Here is a 20,244-nt window from a genome sequence, read left to right as displayed (position 1 = left end):
CCTAACTACAGCCACTCATTAAGTGTTTACCACGTGCCAGGAGCTCTCCTGAGCTCGTACTCTTCATCTCATTAACTCTGACACTGAGCTCTTCAGGTAGGTTTAGCATCCTCATTTTACAGGCAAGGAAAATAAGGTACCAAAAAAGGTTAGATGATTTACTCAAGGTCCTGTGGCTCATAATGAGACCAAACCAGAAGCCAAATCCTATTATGTGTGACTTCATGGGCCTAGCTTTTACTCACCATTTGATACTGTCCCATGATCCTTGAGGTGGAAGGCAACCCTGCCTCCAAGCCCACGAGGACAGGCAGGTTCGAAGGCTCACTGTTCCCAGGGGAGACTCAGAACTAATTCACCAGAACTAACATTCAAATGATTGTCGTTCCCCCAAGTTAACTACCAACTCCTGTGATATTGTCATTGTACAGGATGATTGTGAGAGGGGCTCTTAGGCGATGGCCTTCAAACACACACACACACACACACACACACAGACACTATACCCACCATTTTCTATTCCAACCCTGCCTGTGTGGAGAGAGTAGGCAGACACGGCTGATTCATAGGATCTTCGAGTGGAAACAGACCTTGTCTGTCAGACTGTTAGCTCTCTTTCCCACTTAACCCAGGAATTCTGTTTCCCGGTGTCCCACAGTGATGGTGCATGTCCAACCATCATCACCCATCTGGAACACCAGGTCATTACAAAGCACCTGTATCCCACCTCCAGATAGCCTGGATCAGTGGTCGAGCTGAAGTCCTACTCTCTGTAATTCCCACCTTTGATCCTATTTCTGCCATCTGAAGCTATATACCAAAAAGTTTATTTCCTTTTCCAACTAAAAAGAGAAAGCCCTTTGATTATTGAAGAGTGTAATCCCCCACTCCCCATTAATTTTCTCTTTTTCAGGGGAGGCATGAATACATCTTAAGATGACTCGGATTTGGGTCTTTTCACTGTCCAGAAACCCTCTTCTGGACACCAGTTAGTCAGTGTCTCAACCCTCTTCTGGACACCAGTTAGTCAGTTCATTCCCTGGTGGTGCAGTGGTTGAGAGTCCACCTGCTGATGCAGGGGACATGGGTTCGTGCCCCAGTCTGGGAAGATCCCACATGCCGCGGAGCGGCTGGGCCTGTGAGCCATGGCCATTGAGCCTGTGCGTCCGAAGCCTGCGCTCTGCAACGGGAGAGGCCACAACAGTGAGAGGTCCGCAAAAAAAAAAAAAAAAAAAAAAAAGAAGAAGAAGGTAAAAGACCTGTACTTGGAAAACTATAAAGCACTGATGAAAGAAATTGAAGACGAAACAAATAGATGGAAAGATATACTGTGTTCTTGGATTGGAAGACTTAATATTGTTAAAATGACCATACTACCCAAAGCAATCTATAGATTCAGTGCAATCCCTATCAAAATACCAATGGCATTTTTCACAGAACTAGAGCAAATAATTTTGAAATTTGTATGAAACACAAAAGACCCTAAATAGCCAACACAATCTTGAGAAAGAAGAACAGAGGTAGAGGAATCACACTCCCTGACTTTAGACTGTGCTTCCAAGCTACAGTAATCCAAACAGTATGTACCAACACAGAAACAGACACATAGATCAATGGAACAGAATAGAGAGCCCAGAAATAAACCCACACACTTATGGTCAATTAATATATGACAGAGGAGGTAAGAATATACAATGGAGAAAAGACAGTCTCTTCAATAAGTGGTGCTAGGAAAACTGGACACCTACATGTAAAAGAATGAAATTAAAACATTTTCTAACACCATATACAAAAATAAACTCAAAATGGATTAAAGACCTAAATGTTAGATCAGAAACCACAAAGCTCCTAGAGGAAAACACAGGCAGAACACTCTTTGACATATATCATAGTAATATTTTTTTGGATCTGTCTCTTAAAACAAAGGAAATAAAAGCAAAACTAAGCATATGGGACCTAATTAAACTTAAAAGCTTTTGCACAGCAAAGGAAACCATTGACAAAATGAAAAGCCAACCTACTGAATGAGAGTATTTGCAAATGATATGATCGGTAAGGGGTTAATATCCAAAAGATATAAACAGCTCATACAGCTCAACATCAAAACAAACAAACAAACAACACAATTGAAAAACAGGCAGAAGACCTGAATAGACATTTTTCCAAAGAGAACATGCAGATGCCCAACAGGCACATGAAAAGAAGCTCAACATCGCTAGCCATCAGGGAAGTGCAAATCAAATTCACAATGAGGTATCACCTCACCCCTGTCAGAATGGCTATCATCAAAAAGAACACAAATAACAAATGTTGGCGAGGATGTGATGAAAAGGGAACCCTCATACACTGTTGGTGTAGCCACTGTGGAAAACAGTATAGAGGTTTCTCAAAAAACTAAAAAAAGAACTACTGTATGATCAAGCAGTTCCACTCCTGGGTATATATTAAAAAGAAACAAAAATGCAATACATGCACCCCAATGTTCATAGCAGCATTATTTACAATTGCCAAGATATGGAAGTAACCTAAGTGTCCATCAACAGATGAATGCATAAGGAAGATGTGATATATGTATACAATGGAATACTCCTCAGCCATAAAAAAGAATTAAATTTTGCCATTTGCAACAACATGAATGGACTTGGAGGGTATTATTACGCTAAGTGAAATAAGTCAGACAGAGAAAGATAAATACTGGATGTTATCACTGATATGTGGAATCTAAAAAAGTACAACAAACTAGTGAATATAATAAAAAGAAACAGACTCACAGGTATAAAGAACAAATTAGTGGTTACCAGTGGGGAGAGGGAAGGGGAAGGGGTAAGGGGACGGGGTAAGTAAGGGTAGGAGATTAAGAGGTACAAACTATTGTGTATAAAATAAGCTACAATGGACTTGCCTGGTGGCGCAGTGGTTAAGAATCTGCCTGCCAATGCAGGGGACACGGGTTCGATCCCTGGTCTGGGAAGATCCCACATGCTGCGGAGCAACTAAGCCCATGTGCCACAACTACTGAGCCTGCGCTCTAGAGCCTGCGAGCCACAACTGCTGAGCCCACGTGCCACAACTACTGAAGCCCGCGCACCTAGAGCCCATGCTCTGCAACAAGAGAAGCCACCCGAGTGAGAAGCCTGCACACCGCAACAAAGAGTAGCCCCAGCTTGCTGCAACTAGAGAAAGCCCCTGTGCAGCAATGAAGAACCAATGCAGCCAAAAAAAAAAGACTACACACACACACACACATACACACACACACACAAAACTACAAGGATATATTGCACAACACAGGGAATATAGCCAATATTTTATAATAATTATAGAGTAAAACCTTTAAAAATCGTGAATCACTGTATTGTACACCTGTAACTTATACAACATCAACTATACATCAGTAAAAATCAATATAATTCAATTCACCATATTAACAGATAAAAAAATGAAAAAATATAGGATCATTTCAATAGATGCCAAGAAAGCATTGGACAATACCCAACATTCGTTCATGATAAAAACTCTCAATAAACTAGAAATAAAAGGGAAATTCCTCAACCTGATAAAGAGCACCTATGAAAACACCTACAGTTAACATCATACTCAAGAGTAAAAGACTAAGTGTTTTCCTTTTAAGATAAGGAACAAGTAAGTACATCCACTGCCACACTTCCATTCAACACTGGACTGGATGTTTAAACTGATATAATAATGAAATAAAAAGAAATTAGAAAGTCATACAGATTGGAAAGGAAAAGGTAAAACTGTCTTTATTTACAGACTATGTGACTGCATATGTAGAAAAGCTAATAGAATCTTCAAAAAAGCTACTAAAATTCATTAATGAATTCAGCAAGGTTGCAAGATAAAAACTCAATATACAAAATTATTTGATTGTATTTTTATATACTGGCAACAAAAATCTGAAATAGACATTTAAAAAGTACCATTTTACACTAGTATCAGAAATATAGAAGTTAGGGATAAATTTGACAAAAGATGTACATTGACAAAGACAAAAGATGTCTGCAATAAATTAAAGAGGACCTAAATAAATGGAGAGATATGTCAAATCATCGAATAGAAGACTTACTATTGCTAAGGTGTCAGTTCTTTCCAAAATGACCTATAAGTTCAAAGCAATCTCTATCAAAATCCTAGCAGAATTTTTTGGGTAGAAACTGATAATCTGATTCTAATATATAAATGAAAATGAAAAAAATTGAATAGTCAAATGCGATTGATTCTTTTTTTTTTGCGGCACACAGGCCTCTCACTCTTGTGGCCTCTCCCACTAAGGAGCACAGGCTCTGGATGCACAGGCTCAGCGGCCATGGCTCACGGGCCCAGCCGCTCCGCGGCATGTGGGATCTTCCCGGACCGGGGCACGAACCCGTGTCCCCTGCATCGGCAGGTGGACTCTCAACCACTGCGCCACCAGGGAAGCCCGCAATTGATTCTTATTATTCACGATAGTTATGGTTTATAAGTCTCTGTTAACATTGAAATAGTGATTACTGGATCATCGTTCCTAGGGGAAGTACAGGGTTCGTTTCCTGAGAGCTTCTGGCCACAACATTTCGCCAGTCAATACAGAACCTTGTTTTATGGGTGTTTCTGTTTAAAGACACCTTATTGAGTGTATATTGTTGATTCACTAACATTGAACTCACAGCCAACAGCACTATTACTCATGCCAGAATGAAGCTCATCTAACACACATCTTTCCTCCAAAAGGCACATCACGGCCTTCTTGCCTTAGGAACACTAGACAGCACTTCAACACTACTGTTAGGGGCCATGTTACACAGTGAGGTCACCAATAGAAAGCACAAAAAATTTTAAAAATATGGCCCTAAATAGAACACCAAAAAAAAAATGCTTATTTACAGTATGAGAGCGAAAACAAGAAGTCAGAGCATTGCTTGTTTGACCTTCACTGGGAAAGTGCATTAGGTGGCTCAATTTTTTCACCACTCTGTATAGATCCATGAATGGCCCTGAAAATGCTACAAGTATTGATTTTGGGTTCCAAGAAAAATTGTATCAAGTAGGTGAATTCACAAATACAGAATCTGCAAATAATGAGGATCAACTAAAACTTTGAAATAAAGTTGTGGGGATCAAATTATCTTACTTGAGGACTGACTGTAAAGCAGCAGTAATCAAAACAGTGCGGTATTGGTGTAACGATGGACAACACCTGAGCAGAATATAGTCCAGAAATAGACCCACACGTATATGGTGAAGTGTTCTTTGACAAAGGTGCCAAGGCAATTCATGGGGAAAAAATAATGTCATCAACAGATGGTGTTACAACAATTGGATTGCCACGTGCCAAAAAATGCACATTGACCCTTACATCACACCATACACAAAAATTTATTCAAAATTGATTTCAAATGTTAATATAGAGTAGAAACATTTAAAAGTCTAGACAAAAATGAAAGAAAAAATTTTGATGACCCTGGGTTTGGCAAGAATTTTTTAAATAGGACACAAAACATAAAAGAAAAACTCAGTAAATTGAACATCATAAAAATTAAAACATTTGCTCTTCCAGATACACTGCTACTAAAGGGAAAAAGTCAAGTCACAGACTGGAATTAAATATTTGCAAATATATATCCAACAAAGGACCTTAGAATTTATAAAGAATTCTTACAACTCAATAATAGAAAAATAAACAGCCCAGTCAAAATGGGCAAAAGATTTGAATAGACACCAAACCAAAGAAAATATATAAAGAAGAGATGCTCAAACTTATTAGATACTAAGGAAATACAAATTAAAGCCACAATGAGATACCACTATACTTCTACTAGATTGGATACATTTTAAAATACTGACCATGCCAAGTATTAGCAAAGTTGGGAACAGAATTATCATTGTTCCTGGTAGGAATGTAAAATGGTTCAACCACTTTGGAAAACAGTTTAGCAGTTTCTTACAAAGTTAAGTATGTACCTACCATAATTCCACTTTTAGGTATTTACTCAAAAGAAATTAAAGTTTATATCCAAACAAATGTTTATAGCAGCTTTACTTGTAATAACCTAAAACTGGAAACAGCCCAAATCATCAACAGGTGAATTCTTAACAAATTGTGATATATGCATACAATGTAATACAACTAGGCAATGAAAAGAATGAACTATTGACCCATGCAGCAAGCTGGATGAATGTCAAAATAACCGTGTTGAGTGAAAGAAATGAGACCCCCCCCAAAAAAAGAGTACATATTGTAGGATTCCATTTATATGAAATTTTAGAAAATGGTAACTAATCTATGATCAGCAGATTAGTGGTTGCCTGGGGCCAAGGGGAGAGAAGGGACAGGTGAAGGGATTACAAAGGGGCACTAGGAAACTTTGGGGACCTGGAGGTGATGGATATGTTATCTCGACTATGGTGATGATATGTTGATCTGTCAAGTTTACCAGCTTGTCTATGTTGAATATGTGTAGTTTATTGTACCTCATTTAAATTCAATAATATAGATGTATGTATATCTATGTATTTTCAGAACAGGGTGGTTTGGGAAGGTAACGGGTGCTGAGACAGAAGGCTGCAAGAGAAGAGATTGGAGAAAGTCATGGAACAATCAGGGAAGGCTTTGGGGAATAGGGGTTTTTCTAGCAAGTCAAAGAAGAGAAGAGAAATGTAGAGCTTGTTGTCTTTAGGGGATGCTAACTGTACAGACTGCCTATTTGGAATAGTTTGTTTGGGACATTAGTGGGGGATGGGGAAAGGAATTTAAGCTGGAACAAATTATGGAGTGATTTGATTCTCAAGCTGAGTTCCAGCTTCTGTCTTTGGTGGATAGAGGGGCTGAACACAGGGTGTCAAGGGGAAAACCACATTTTAGTAAATTGACCGTGGCAGTAATATATACATAGGATTAGAATTAGGATTAGATAATAGGTGCAGAAATACCATCCATCCATCCACTCGTTTGTTCATTTATTCATTCAATACTTACTGATTCCCCTCTATGAGCCAGACGCTCTTGTGGTGTGTGGGAGAAAAATAAGTGTTTCCTCTTATATGTTTGAGACCCAAGACCCTCCAAGAACACTCAGATCTTGGCTTGCCTTGTGCTCTGCACGTGCAGAGCAGCACATGGACGATGAAATCAGTTTACAGTTCAAATCAGTTCAGTCAATTCAGTGCATGTGTTTCTTATGCCCATGGAGTTAATTAGGAGATCACAGCAATAATCCCCACCCCAGGGAGGAGTTTATGACCGAAGATGGGGAATGGTGGGTAGGGGGTGTTAGAATTTAAACTGATAAATAACTTAAGAGAGGAAACCTGGTTTTGCGGGGAAAGCAGTGAGTCCGGGCGAGAGCCCACACAAGTGGTTGGATGCAGCTGGAGATGAGGGTTAGCGTTCAAGAAAAATGCCTGGCTGGATACGCTTGGTGGTGGTAATTGACCCTGAAGATGAATGGAATCTTGGAGGGAGGAAGGGAGTGTGGAAAGGAGAGGTCAAGGTCTCAGCTTTGGGGCAGCCCACAAAGCTGAGACAGCGCGGAGCAAGTGCAAGAGCGAGCAGGCTGCGTGCGTGCACACAAACAGGCGGCTTTGCAGGTAAACTTGTTAGGAATGCAAATTCCCAGGCCCTACTTACCCCAGACCTACTGAATCAGGGACTCCAGGGATGCAGCCTAGGAGGGTGTCTTTTAACAGCCTTTTAAAGCCCAGTAGGGGATTCTGGTCAAGTTTGAAAACCACTGCCCCCGCTGTTTTAAACTAGATCTCTCCCTGGGAGATTCCCCTCCTCAGGGAGTTCATATTGAGAATGTGATGATGTGACTGACAGCCATTTGGAAATTGCAACGCGCTCTGCCTGACTAGGGCGTTATTCGTTCACGCTTATTTATTATTTTGATCAACCTCATTCAGTCAGATTTACTTATGTTTTCAGGCTTTGTTTTGGGGATCCTCCTCTTTTCCCCTTCTGAAAAGAAAACTAAAATCTCGTTCACGAATAGGAGAACTGATTGAAAAAGAATGAAGCCGTTGGGGGAGGAGGGATGCGAGTTTGGAGCTGGAATTTGCCTGGAAGGACAGGTTTGTTTTTCTGGGTGACATGGGGTTGGTGGTGTTTCTTCCAGCAGAGAAGCACAAGGCTGCTGACTCACATTTACTGCTGAAAGTCTTCAAATCCAAACCGCAGCTGTCAAAATAAGATTAGGGCTTTCAGACATGATGAAAGGAGGGGGATGGTCCCCACAATGCAGGCTTAGGTTTGGCAGGTGTTTGCAGAGCCGTAAGTCCAAGTGAGTTTTCGGGGTTGGAGCCGGCAGAAATGGCATTGTTTCCCAGCTGAGTGAAATAACAGCTCTAATAATACATTTCTCTTCTCTCTCACTGTGATACATAATTTCTGATTTCTACATCTCAGGCTAAATAGCAGCAGGAGCCGCAAAAAAAAAAGTGGAGCATGTCTTTAAAGGTGTCCATTTTGCTTTAAGTCCAGAGGAGAAATGAAACTGTCATTGGTGTCAATAGCATGCAGTGCAGCTTGTCTAAAATTCTGAAAAGTCAGTAAAAAGCCTTTGATTTCACCCAGGATGATGTCAGGCACAGCCACTGCAGTCTTTGTCCCGTGCTTCTCATCCAGTGTAACCAGATGGAAGTTTTCCAAGATCTTCGGCCGAGGCGCTGTGCTAGGGTTTCAAGATCACACACTGAGGAAGGCCCTTAAATCTAGAATGGCTGTGAGCCTCAGGGGAGTGCTAGGGAAGGATTTGAGCATAGCCCTGGGGCCCTTAGTTATCAAATCCTCACTGATTTATTTCACTTAGGAAGACTGAGCAGATGCAGTTAACATCCCTCCTAAAATTCTCCAGGAAACTAGAGAAGCAGTCGGGGCTTCCCTGGTGGCTCAGTGGTTGAGAGTCCGCCTGCCGATGCAGGGGACACGGGTTCGTGCCCTGGTCTGGGAAGATCGCACATGCCGCCGAGCGGCTGGGCCCACGAGCCATGGCTGCTGAGCCTGCGCATCCGGAGCCTGTGCTCCGCAACGGGAGAGGCCACAACAGTGAGAGGCCCGTGTGCAGCAAAAAAAAAAAAAAAAAGAGAAACAAGCGGATTTTGCTGACTGTCAGCTATATACACGCTAACATTTGCCCTCTGGCAAGGCATTGTTTGAGTTTGTTGAGATCTTATGTTATAAAATTCAAAATTGCCTACTTTGCTGTGTCAGATCAATTCAGCATAGAACTCACAAACCAAAACTTAGTCACGGATACATTGATGTCATTTAAAGAAATCTGAATCTAGTGGGGGGTTTCATAGGCACCCAATAAAGTGATATTATATTAGAATTGTGATGTAGGCAAAATTCGGTTGGGGTTCACCTTTCCTCCATGCTTAACTAGGCCTGCACCACCAAGACCTTTCTTTACCCTAAACTAGGAAAAAAGGAGACTAACATTTGTTGAGTACCTCCCATCGCTCAGATGCTTTATCATCTATATTATCTCATTTAACCCTGCCATAAGATATTTTCTCCACTTAATTATTTAACCTCTATGAAAATTCAATCTCATAGAAATCACTTATATGAAGTCACACAGGTCACCTCGCTGAAGCCAGGTCTGGCTCCAAAGGCAATATTCTTTTCATTATATCTGATTGCTTCCCTTAAGCCCTATGGAAAGAAACATAACTGCCCCTTATCTCCTCCTCAAGATTCAATCCCCTTGATCCCTACTTTTTCATATTACCTCCCTCAGGTCCTTGTATAAAATAATCTTTTCTATGAGACCACCTTCTGACCACACTATTTAAAACAGAAGTTCCCTTTCTTCCACACTCCCAACCCCCCTTTCCTGCTTAATTTTATTCTATAGCACTTCTAATATCTAACATAATATATATTTTTACCCATTTATGTTGTTTATGTCTGGCCCCTGTCCATGGTATGCTAGTAAATGTTTAACAACCAGGTCTCCAGGGGGCAAAGCTCCAGTTTGCAATGTTCACCAATTCCTGTGTTGTCAATACTACCACCATGGCTGATTTCAAGCTACCCACTTGGCCTTGCTGAACGCAGAGTTGGGAAGAGGTGGGCACGATCTGTCAATGTGAGTCAGTAGGAGCTGGCTTCCCACTTGAATATCCGCTACATGGGGACAGAGATTGATTGATTTTTTAATCTATTTTATTCACTGTTTTTTCCCCAGCAGTTTGAGCAATTTGACAAATGAATGAATGAATGAATTCAGTCATTCAACTATAGTTTTAAAAATTGACCACATGCCAAACACCATGCTAGTTATTTGAGCTGGAGGGCTGAACAGAACAAGCCCTGCCTTCAAATGGCAGGGGAAGTAGACATGAAATTAACAATTGCAAATTAAGTGTTAAATTATAACTGTGGTAAGGGGAACCGTGAAGGGAAACTTGACCTCTAAAAGGGAGTGATCAGATAAGAGCCCCCCATCCCTGAGTACTCCAGGCTGGTGACTGTCAACTCAGATCAACACATGTCCACTAAGCACCTGCTGTGTGAAGTGTGTGGTATCACAGGCACCCTGAACACCACCGAAGACTTATCCTGTGCCTTTCAGAGCTTACAGCCTGGGTAAGACTGATGAGTGAGGAATGACTGACAACCCTGTATTTCAGGTGTTGGGTCCATTCATCCATTCACAAGCACTTAATGAGCACCTACAATGTGCCAGGCACTGTGCTAGGTACCAGGGATGCAGCAGACAGCAAGGCAGCTGGTTCCTTAGCTGTCATGAGAATTCTGGTGTCTACAGCTGGGGGTGGGCTCCCCGATGTCATTGTACTCTTCTGGGAGAGGAATATCTCTTGCTGGGGACGAGGAGAGGTACAGAGACTCGGGAAACATTTTATTCCCATCTCACTCATCTTCCCAGGACCCCATTTCTGATGGAGGAGATATTTTAGGACTCTAGAAACATCCCTGTTGGGAGGCAAGGGGTATGGGACTTTGTCACTGTTCATTCAGTAGGCGAACACTTATGGGGCACCAACTACATGCGCTAGGACACTGGGGAATCAAAACTGAGTCAGACCAGATCATTCTCATGGGGCAGACAGACCTGTGATCCGGTCCTTCTAATACTGTGGGCTAAATGCATAAGTGCTCTAGTGGAGCTGTGTGTATAGGGCTAGAGGAGCCCAGAGGAAGGAGACTCTAAGCCCAGCCAAGCTGAAGAAGGCTTCCTGGAGGAGGTGACATCGGGCTGAAGTCCATAGCCATGAGTGGGGGTAACGGGGTAGAGAAGGCTTGGAAGGGTAACGGGAACTCTGAATCCACTGCTTCTCCAACGCCCAAGGTTTTATGACCCTTCAGTGAAATCCTCCCAGGCTGTGAGAAAAAAAATTCCTGTTTTCCTAAAGAATAAGGAATCATCCAAAAACATCTGTATTTGTTTCAAATGGAAGCGACTACTGCCAGAAAAACAACAAAGTTGTTTTGTGAGAACCTAGTCTGTATTCATTCCTTACTCTTTGTTTAATTAAATTAATCCTCCATGGTTTCCTTTGGGACAGTACAGATCACTAGTGGCCATAAATCCCCAGTGTTCTAAAAACAGTATGAAAGGCCTGAGGCCAGCTGGCAGGCCTGCTGTTTGTGGGATCGTTCTTCTGGAACTCCTGTTCCTACCACACTTTGCATCCTCACTTAGTGTCCGGGGTCTTTTAGCCACTTGGAGAGGGGTCCAAGGACAGCAAAAAATTCTGAGATTTGCTTAAAAGAAGAATCTGAGCCTGCAGACTCAGTTGATAAAGGGGGAGGCTGACTCTTGCATCTGGGCCCCTTCCCCTTGGATGATTGTGAGGAATTTTATCCTGTAGGTTCAATGGCTCTCAACCTGGCTGCACACTGGAATTATCTGGGAGCTTTAGCAGACAGTGTTGCCTGCATCCCAGCCCCAGCTGTCTGATTTAAGGGGTTGGGCTGGGCATCAGGATTTTCCAAAGGTCCCCAGATGGTTTTAATGAGCAGCCGAGGTCATGCTCTGGTAGATGGGACCCTGTAGTGACTCATGGCTGTCCTGTTCCGGAAGGCATAAGCATCTCATTGCCTCTCTACCTACCTTATGGGGGGAAGTCTTGGGGGAAAAATGCTTATTGCTTCAAGATCCTGGTTCACTGCTTTTATTTTATTTTATAAAGACACACTTTATTTTTAATTTTTTTAATTTTAATTTTTGGCTGTGTTGAGTCTTCCTTGCTACGCACGGGCTTTCTCTAGTTGCGGCGAGCAGGGGCTACTCTTCGTTGCGGTGCACGGGCTTCTCACTGCAGTGGCTTCTCTTGTTGTAGAGCACGGGCTCTTGGCGCACGGGCTTCAGTAGTTGTAGCACGCAGGCTTCAGTAGTTGTGGCTCGCGGGCTCAACTTTGGCTCGCGGGCTCTAGAGCGCAGGCTCAGTAGTTTTGGTGCACAGGCTTAGTTGCTCTGCGGCATGTGGGATCTTCCCGGACTGGGGGTCGAACCTGTGTCCCCGGCACTGGCAGGCGGATTCTTAACCACTGCACCATCAGGGAAGTCCTCACTGCTTTTAAGATGCTACTTTCAAAGGGGTTCTTTTGTAACATTGATTGTTTTTCATTATTATAAAAGCTCTTTGTATAAGCTCTTGTTAGAAAATTCAAAAACAGATCATTATAAATAAGAGAAAAAAATTACTTAAACTGCCACCACCCCTTTGTAACCACTGCTAGGCAGGATTCCTGCTGGACACAGAGAGGAGGCAAAGCAGCTGTGGGAGCTGAGAAGGGGGACCCAGGTGGAGAAGCTCCTACCCCCCACCTTCAGAGATGGGCTTGGGATTTGGGGGTATGTTGTTCCAGTGTACTGGGGTGTCATTTTCCAGCCACGAGGACTTTGTGCAGGGACGCTCTCCTCCCAGTTAGGGAGCCTGGCAAGGGAGACACAGTAAATACATCACTACATAAATGCCTATGTGATTAACATTGTGATACATGCCAGGAGGGAGAAGTGCAGGGGTGCACTGACATGCACTGACAGCCGATGGGCGGGGCCAAGAGCTCTGAAGAACAATTGAAGGTCCTCCCGTCAAGAGGTTGATTTTCCCATCAACGTGCAAGCAAACCCAAGCTACTTTGGCTTGGAATTCAGAAAACTACCTCTGTTCCCAAAGCAGTGATTTTCATTTATCTGTTCTAGAAGTCCTTTATATTTCCCAGAGCTAAAAGAAACTGTGATGCAACCAGAATTATCCTTCCAAAGCCCAACTCAGGTAAAATGGCCCATCTCCCTTTTTAGGGCTTTGACCTTGAGTGGTCCCCACTGCCTGCTGAGCACAGTTCAGACCACGCAGCCTGATTCCAGGCCCTCTGCCATCTGGTGTCAATTGTCCTTCCGATGCTCCCTCCTGCTACTTCCCTTGGAATTCCCAGAGTGGAATTCAGCTACCATTCCTGTCCTGCTTTCCTCTGTTTCTGCACATTTACTGTTCCCTCCGCCCTGGGTCCATTTCCCTTTCTCCATTCTCTCCCGCTTGGCCTGCCAGCCTTTTCTGATGGATCCAGCCTTGGCTGGCAGTAATCCATCCCCGTTCTGAACTCCCACTGTATTGGCAGCACCTCTCTTCTGGATTTCTAGCATGTTCTATTTTGTATTTTAGTTATTTAGGATGCATCTGATAGCTACTCTGGCCTTCCCAGTCCTCAAATGGGGCTAGTTTGTTCTACCTAAGGACCTTTGCATTCACTGTTCTCTCAGTCAGAAACACTCTTTACATCCAATATTAGTTTCAGGTGTACAATGTAGTGATTCAGTATTTTACTTTTTTTTTTTACCTTTTTTTTTTTTTTTTTTTTGCGGTACGCGGGCCTCTCACTGTTGTGGCCTCTCCCGATGCGGAGCACAGGCTCTGGACACGCAGGGTCAGTGGCCATGGCTCACGGGCCCAGCCACTCCGCGGCACGTGGGATCTTCCCGGACCGGGGCATGAACCTGTGTCCCCTGCATCAGCAGGCGGACCCCCAACCACTGCGCCACCAGGGAAGCCCTACATTTTCATTATATACTTTTTGAAATAATCACCACAAGAAGTCCAGTTACCATCTGTCACCATACATAGTTGTTACAGTATTATTGATTATATTCCCTATGTGTACATTACGTCCCTGTGACTTATTTATTTTATAGCTGGAAGTTTGTACCTCTTAATCCCCTTTACCTATTTCATTCATATCCTTAACCCGTCCCTTCTGGCAACCACCAGTTTGTTCTCTGTATCCATGAGTCTATTTCTGTTTTGTTATGCTGTTCAGTTGTTTTGTTTTTTAGATTCCACATATAAGTGAAATCATATGTATCTGTCTCTCTCTGTCTGACTTATTTCACTTAGCATAATACCCTCAAGGTTCATCCATGTTGTCACAAATGGCAAAATTTCATTCTTTTTTTATGGCTGAGTAACATTTCATTGATTATATGTAGCACATCTTCTTTATCCATTCATCTGTTGATGGACACTTAGGTTGCTGCCATATCTTGGCTATTGTAAATAATGCTTCAATGAACATAGGGGTGCATATATCTCTTTGAATTAGTGTTTTTGTTTTCTTTGGATAAATTCCACTTCTGAGTTTTTATCAGAAATTCTCTTCCTAGAACTTCACATTACTAACCCTTAGAGTACAAGCTGTGTGTCGGCAGGAACCCCTTTATCTGTTTGGTTCGCCACTATAGCCCCAGTGCCTGGGATAAACTAGGTGCTTCATTGACTGAATAAATGAAAAGTATCTGATGATTCAGATTTTTCTTAGGTCTCTGGCTTAAGCTTGTAACTAACTGTAAATTTTGTCACTCTTTAATTATTCACCATAATTTTTGCATGAGCTGAAGTTTTTTCTGATTCTTGCTATTTTCCTTATATCTGGATCCATGGGAAATCTCACTTGGAGTTCCCAACTGGAAATATAAGATAGAAATAGACTGGTAAGGGAGGAATTTGCATCTATAATTTTTTCATCTACTTTATTGATTGGGGAATGAAAATAATTCTTTTAGCATTTTAAAACCAGAATCCTTATTTGTGGAATCTTAGACCTAAATGTTTTTTAATCTTATGATGTAGCTTTTATTTTTTTTAAAAATTTAATGCATTTGATAGAGGTGATGAATATATCAGCTTTTATCTTTTTTATCAATTTGATATGTTATAATTATCTAAAAGCATAATAAACTATTAAAACTCAGAGACCTAGGAGATTACATTAAAGTATAGCCATTGGATTCAGGGATGAATCCAGCTTTCTATGTATTAAGTTTTTACCATAGCTGTCATCGTGGTAACTTTTAACCAGAGGAAAACAATTTTTAATATATTCAATCCCTTTAATGCTCTTTGATTTTCTCCAACTTTAATGGTAAAGTCACTCAAAGAGCTAGTTATGAAACCAAGCCGTTCTCCTTGCTGAGAAATAATGCCATCATGTCAGCCTGTTTCTTCAAAGGAGAGACTGAGTCGGTGATGGAGTGAAAATGCCTTTAACCGTTTCATCCTCTGATAGATTCTTAGTTCCACGGCAGTAAATGCACTGCTGTGAGTGTGTTCTTACATTGCATTTGAGTAAATAGCCAGGGCCTAGCACTAATAAATATTTGACCAAAATAGAACTGTTAATAGCCATACATTCATTTCTCCCTAGTAATCTGTGTTACCTCTACCTAACCTCCTTTGGCTTCCCATTTTCCTCATTTATGGGATGACTGAGTAGAGCACAAAGAGGACTTTGAAAGGTCCTTCTGACAGAGAAATGGAATGAGGAAAACGATGTCCAAAGAGACTAATGCAGACTTGGGAATAAGAGGCTCTTCTAGACCTGCCATGTTTTTGGTGGAGTAGCAGGTCTTTTCACTGTGCTCTCTCTCAGCTTCTGCAAAATGTCAAAGACAGCACCAGATTACCAGACTGTGTATATCGGTGTGTACCTTGGTGAGACTCTGATTACGAAGCCTTTTAGTTCTCAAAGAATAGGAATGGTACTTGATGCAGACAAGCGCAAATACCTGCTTGTGATAACTTCAGTCCAAGAACCATCCAAATGTTTTCAGAACACTTTCATTGAGGTGGGAAAAATACAAATTCGTGGGTTTTTTAAATTAATTTATTTATTTGGCTGCACTGGGCCTTGGGTATGGCACGCAGGATTTTCATTGCCTTGTGCAGGATCTTTAGTTGTGGCATGGGGCTCTTTTAGTTCTGGCATGTGGAATCTAGTTCCCTGAACAAGGATCGAACCCACGTCCCCTGCGTTGGGAGCACCAAGTCTTAACCACTGGACCACCAGGGAAGTCCCACAAATTGATGTTAATTTTAAATTATTTAATGCATTTAATAGAGATGAATAATTCCAACTTTGAAAAATGAGTTTTTCTATATACATAGAAACACACCCGAGTGTTAATAGCGGTGGCCTCTGGATGGTAGGACTGCAGGTGGGGGGTTACAGGTGAATTTTCTTTTCTGTTTTTTTTCTATGTTTCCCAAATTTTCCACTATGATCTTATAATGTTTGCAATGTTTTTAAAGGTTATTCTTTTTAATTAATTTATTTATTTTACTTATTGATTTTTGGCTGCGTTGGGTCTTTGTTGCTGCGTGGGCTTTCTCTGGTTGTGGTGAGCGGGGTCTCCTCTTCATTGCGGTGCGCGGGCTTCTCATTGCGGTGGCTTCTCTTGTTGCGGAGGACGGGCTGTAGGCACGCGGGCTTCAGTAGTTGTGGCTCATGGGCTCTAGAGAGCAGGCTCAGTAGTTGTGGCGCACAGGCTTAGCTGCTCTGCAGCGTGTGGGATCTTCCTGGGCCAGGGCTCGAACCTGTGTCCCCTGCATTGGCAGGTGGATTCTTAACCACTGCGCCACCAGGGAAGCCCTATAGGTTATTTTGACAAGTGCTGTAGAGTTGCTTGTTGATGGCCGAGGGTCACCGAGGGTCACCTCCTTGAGAGCCATGTTCTAATGGTATGGCTTTGCCCCAGTCCAGGACCTGTGTGCAGCGGAGGACCATGGCTGCGAGCAGCTCTGCGTGAACCTGCTGGGCTCCTTTGTCTGCCAGTGCTACAGTGGCTACACCCTGGCCGAGGACGGGAAACGGTGTGTGGGTGAGTATCCCACCCAGCCTTGCTTGATGGGGAAGCCCAAGAGAAGCTAGTAAGAAGGGAGGGGGGTGCCCACATATCCATTTACTCTCCTTTGAGTTTCGACAAAGTGCTCCAAGTTCTCTGGTCTAGTTGTTAGTCAGAATTTGAACTTTAAAGACTTCGTTTGTAGCTGAGGTTAGCATTTTCTCATTCTGGGTCCTCAGCAAAAGGCATATTTATGATAATCTATGTAAATAAAATTGTCCGTTACTGATTGCCTCGGAAAGGACTGGGCGGATTTTCGTTCCGTTTGGAAGGTATGTCTGGGCTGGCCTGACATCGGTATAGCTCACGTGTTATACATGAGGTCCAGTTGGTGGTGGGTAAGGTGGCTGAGTGGCACCTCGAAGAGGCAGGCAGCCTTCCTTCTAAGTACGGATCTGCAGCTCAGTGACAGCCCCAGTGACGGCCAGGTGTGAGAGGCCAGCTGTGTGTAGTGAGACACCACGGTCAGAGAAAACAAATAGCAGCCTCAAACGCTGGTCCTGGGTAAGAAGTCTCAAGGGCAGTGCTCAGGACTACAGGCACTGGCTCACAATCAGCTGAGCGGTTTCCCACTGAGCAGCAACTCCACATTGCGAGGGCCGGCCGGTGAGAGGTGGGGGGATGGCACCTAATTTCTTCGGTGACGGATAATGGTTTTCATCGGCACCTGCAGGGCAGACCAGCGAATCCCTAATATGCATGTGGCCCCTCCCAGGTTGTCTGCAAAGCCCTTTAAACTTGCACAGCCTCATTTATCTTTCCACCAACAAACAGTGCCTGGCAAATAGTAGGTGTTCAGTAAACTGAGCTGGATACTTATGAGGCAGAAAATCCATAAGGAAAGGAAGGAAAAGAACTTGACTGACATCAGAACTGGAACCTTCATTTGCTAACTCTGAATACCTACATGTCCTGTTCCATATTCTGTTGTTTTCAGAGGACCTGTTCTGTTTTGCTTCCCGCAAACAGTCAATGATGATTTTTTTGCACATAGAACTTACGCTTTCCAGCACACTGTGATTCTTAGCTGAGGATGGGAAAGGAAAAAGCAACAAAACAAAAGTGCGGGTGGGGCCTGTTCTTTGCAGGTGATGATGAGAATAAAATGGGTTTGTTTGTTTGTTTTTACACACGGATGGAGATGAAAATGGCCCTCATCAAAAGTCCACAAATGGAATTGGTCTCCTAAGCCTGCGTTGTTTTTTCCCCCTTATTCTGTGGGTGGTGACCGTGATAGGTAGCAGGGTACCACATCCATTAACACTGGCAAAAAAGAAGCCAATGCGGAAACACCAGCTTTTTTTTTTCTTCATTCATTTTTATTATGCAAGTAATCTATTTTCACTGAGGAACTTAGACGAGAAAAGCACTAGTAATAGCTTGTTGTATTTTCTGCCAGACCTTTCCCCACATAAATATCTACTTCTGAACATTTTGTTAATGTTTACCAAAATGAGGTCATACTCTCTACTTTGTTTTACGTATGTATTTTTCCCTTACCGGTTGTTAAATGGGGAGAAACTTTGGGTGCCGTTGTGTCAGAAGGAAATCAGTCGGAAGTAAGGCTGAGCTACAGGATACAGGTTGAGGGTGTCTGGTTAATTAGGGTGAGAGAAAGAACAGGGAGGGCCCAGAGCTTGTGTGAGTGACGGGGAGCTGGCGGAGCAGGGGCATTAGGGGCCATGGCTGGGGCAGGAGACCAGCCTTGGCCCTCGGGAAACTGGAAGGCAGTGGGGAGCCCAGGTCTCTGGGTGTTGCCAAATAATTGCCTAACGGTCCTCTGTAGTAGACAGCCTTTGAGTCTCTAAGGGTTTTGCTGAAACTTCTGGAGTTTGACATTTACTGAAGAGAAACAAGCCTGAGAAGAAATGCTGTGGTTGCCGGGGAGCTGGCGTGAGCTGTGTTTACCAGAGATGCGTGTTGCTATTGCTGCCTCTGTCAGTGTGTAAGAATGTCTGCCTTCCTCAGAGCAGGGGTTCAAGCTGAAGAATGGGAAGCTGGGAGAGACCATGTGTGACCCCGGCCTGATGCATTAGAGGTTCTTATTCTCATCCTGTTCCACCAAATGCCTGACCTGTTAGAGGCTGGGAGTCAGATGACTAAGTGGCCCTGGACTTTTGTGGCCAGTTGCTTTGGTTAGGGAGACTGAACAAACTTGCAAAATGTCAGTTGCTGCTCGACGGGGCTGTGCTGAGTGCAAAGCAAATGATAGAGGTGATAGAGGCCACAGGAGGTCAGAGAAGAGGGACAGACGCATGGCTAGTGTGGGGGACATCTGGGTGAGGAAGGACGGGTAGCAATGGGACAGATGTCTAAGGCAAGGGGAGGCATGAGGGCAGTGACGGTGTAGAGGTGCGGACTGAGACCGGGCCGGGAGGGCCAGGTCGAGAGCTGGCAGATCAGGAGAGACGGTCACAGTGAGAAGCCACCAAACTGAAAGCTAAACCGGCAGCCGAACCTGAAGACATCAATCTGAAGGGACTTGTCAAAGTGGAGACTCCAGGTATCAGACTTAGAGCAGGACATTTAGAGGAGAAACAGAGGCTGTTAGGGACCCTGGAAGCATTCCATTAGCCCCTGGTCTGAGTGGCCTGTATGTAGATGGGCAGAGAACGGTATGAATATGGGGAACCATAATCCCAGTTAATCCAGGAGGGTCCCCGTTTCTGGCTGTTGGAGATTGGGAGGAAGACGGCGGAAGAGTAAGACGCGGAGATCACCTTCCTCCCCACAGATACACCGGTTTATGGCTCTTGGCTCACTTCTCAAGAGCACTCCCTTTCACTTTCAAGGGGGTTCCAGTCTGAACGCGAAAGTATAGGATCACCCTAGTTAAGGCCAACCTGACTTCAGCAGTTGAGGAGACAAACTCTGTTGAAGCAGAGAGTCCCTGCAGGTGAGAAGTAGGAGATGAAGTTGAAGACCTCAGGTGGAATCAGAGTATACAGGGCTTTGAAAACCAGGCTAAAGGGTCTGGACTTTATCTCTGAAAAAGAGACACTAAAGGGTTTTTAAGTGGGACTGATAAAGGCAAAGCCTCATTTTAGGAAACTTAATCTCGTGGTAGAGGGCAGGATGGATTCCAGGAGGAAGATAG

General features: G+C 43.3%; 1 protein-coding gene across 3 annotated transcripts in view; it reads left to right on the top strand.

Annotated features, from left to right (window-relative positions):
* Positions 1 to 20,244, top strand: part of MATN2 (matrilin 2) — a 152,409-nt gene that overhangs the window by 62,666 nt on the left and 69,499 nt on the right. For all 3 annotated transcript variants that reach the window (XM_082600846.1, XM_082600844.1, XM_082600845.1), the window contains exon 5: positions 17,001 to 17,123. In XM_082600846.1, coding sequence (XP_082456972.1) covers positions 17,001 to 17,123 — 123 coding nt within the window. The remainder of the gene's footprint in view (positions 1 to 17,000; positions 17,124 to 20,244) is intronic.

This window comes from Mesoplodon mirus (genome assembly GCF_964341445.2).
Source record: "Mesoplodon mirus genome assembly, chromosome: 16".
In the NCBI taxonomy this organism is placed as follows: domain Eukaryota; kingdom Metazoa; phylum Chordata; class Mammalia; order Artiodactyla; family Ziphiidae; genus Mesoplodon; species Mesoplodon mirus.
The sequence above is the reverse complement of the archived record's forward strand: the minus strand, read 5'-3'. Positions and strand labels throughout refer to the sequence as shown.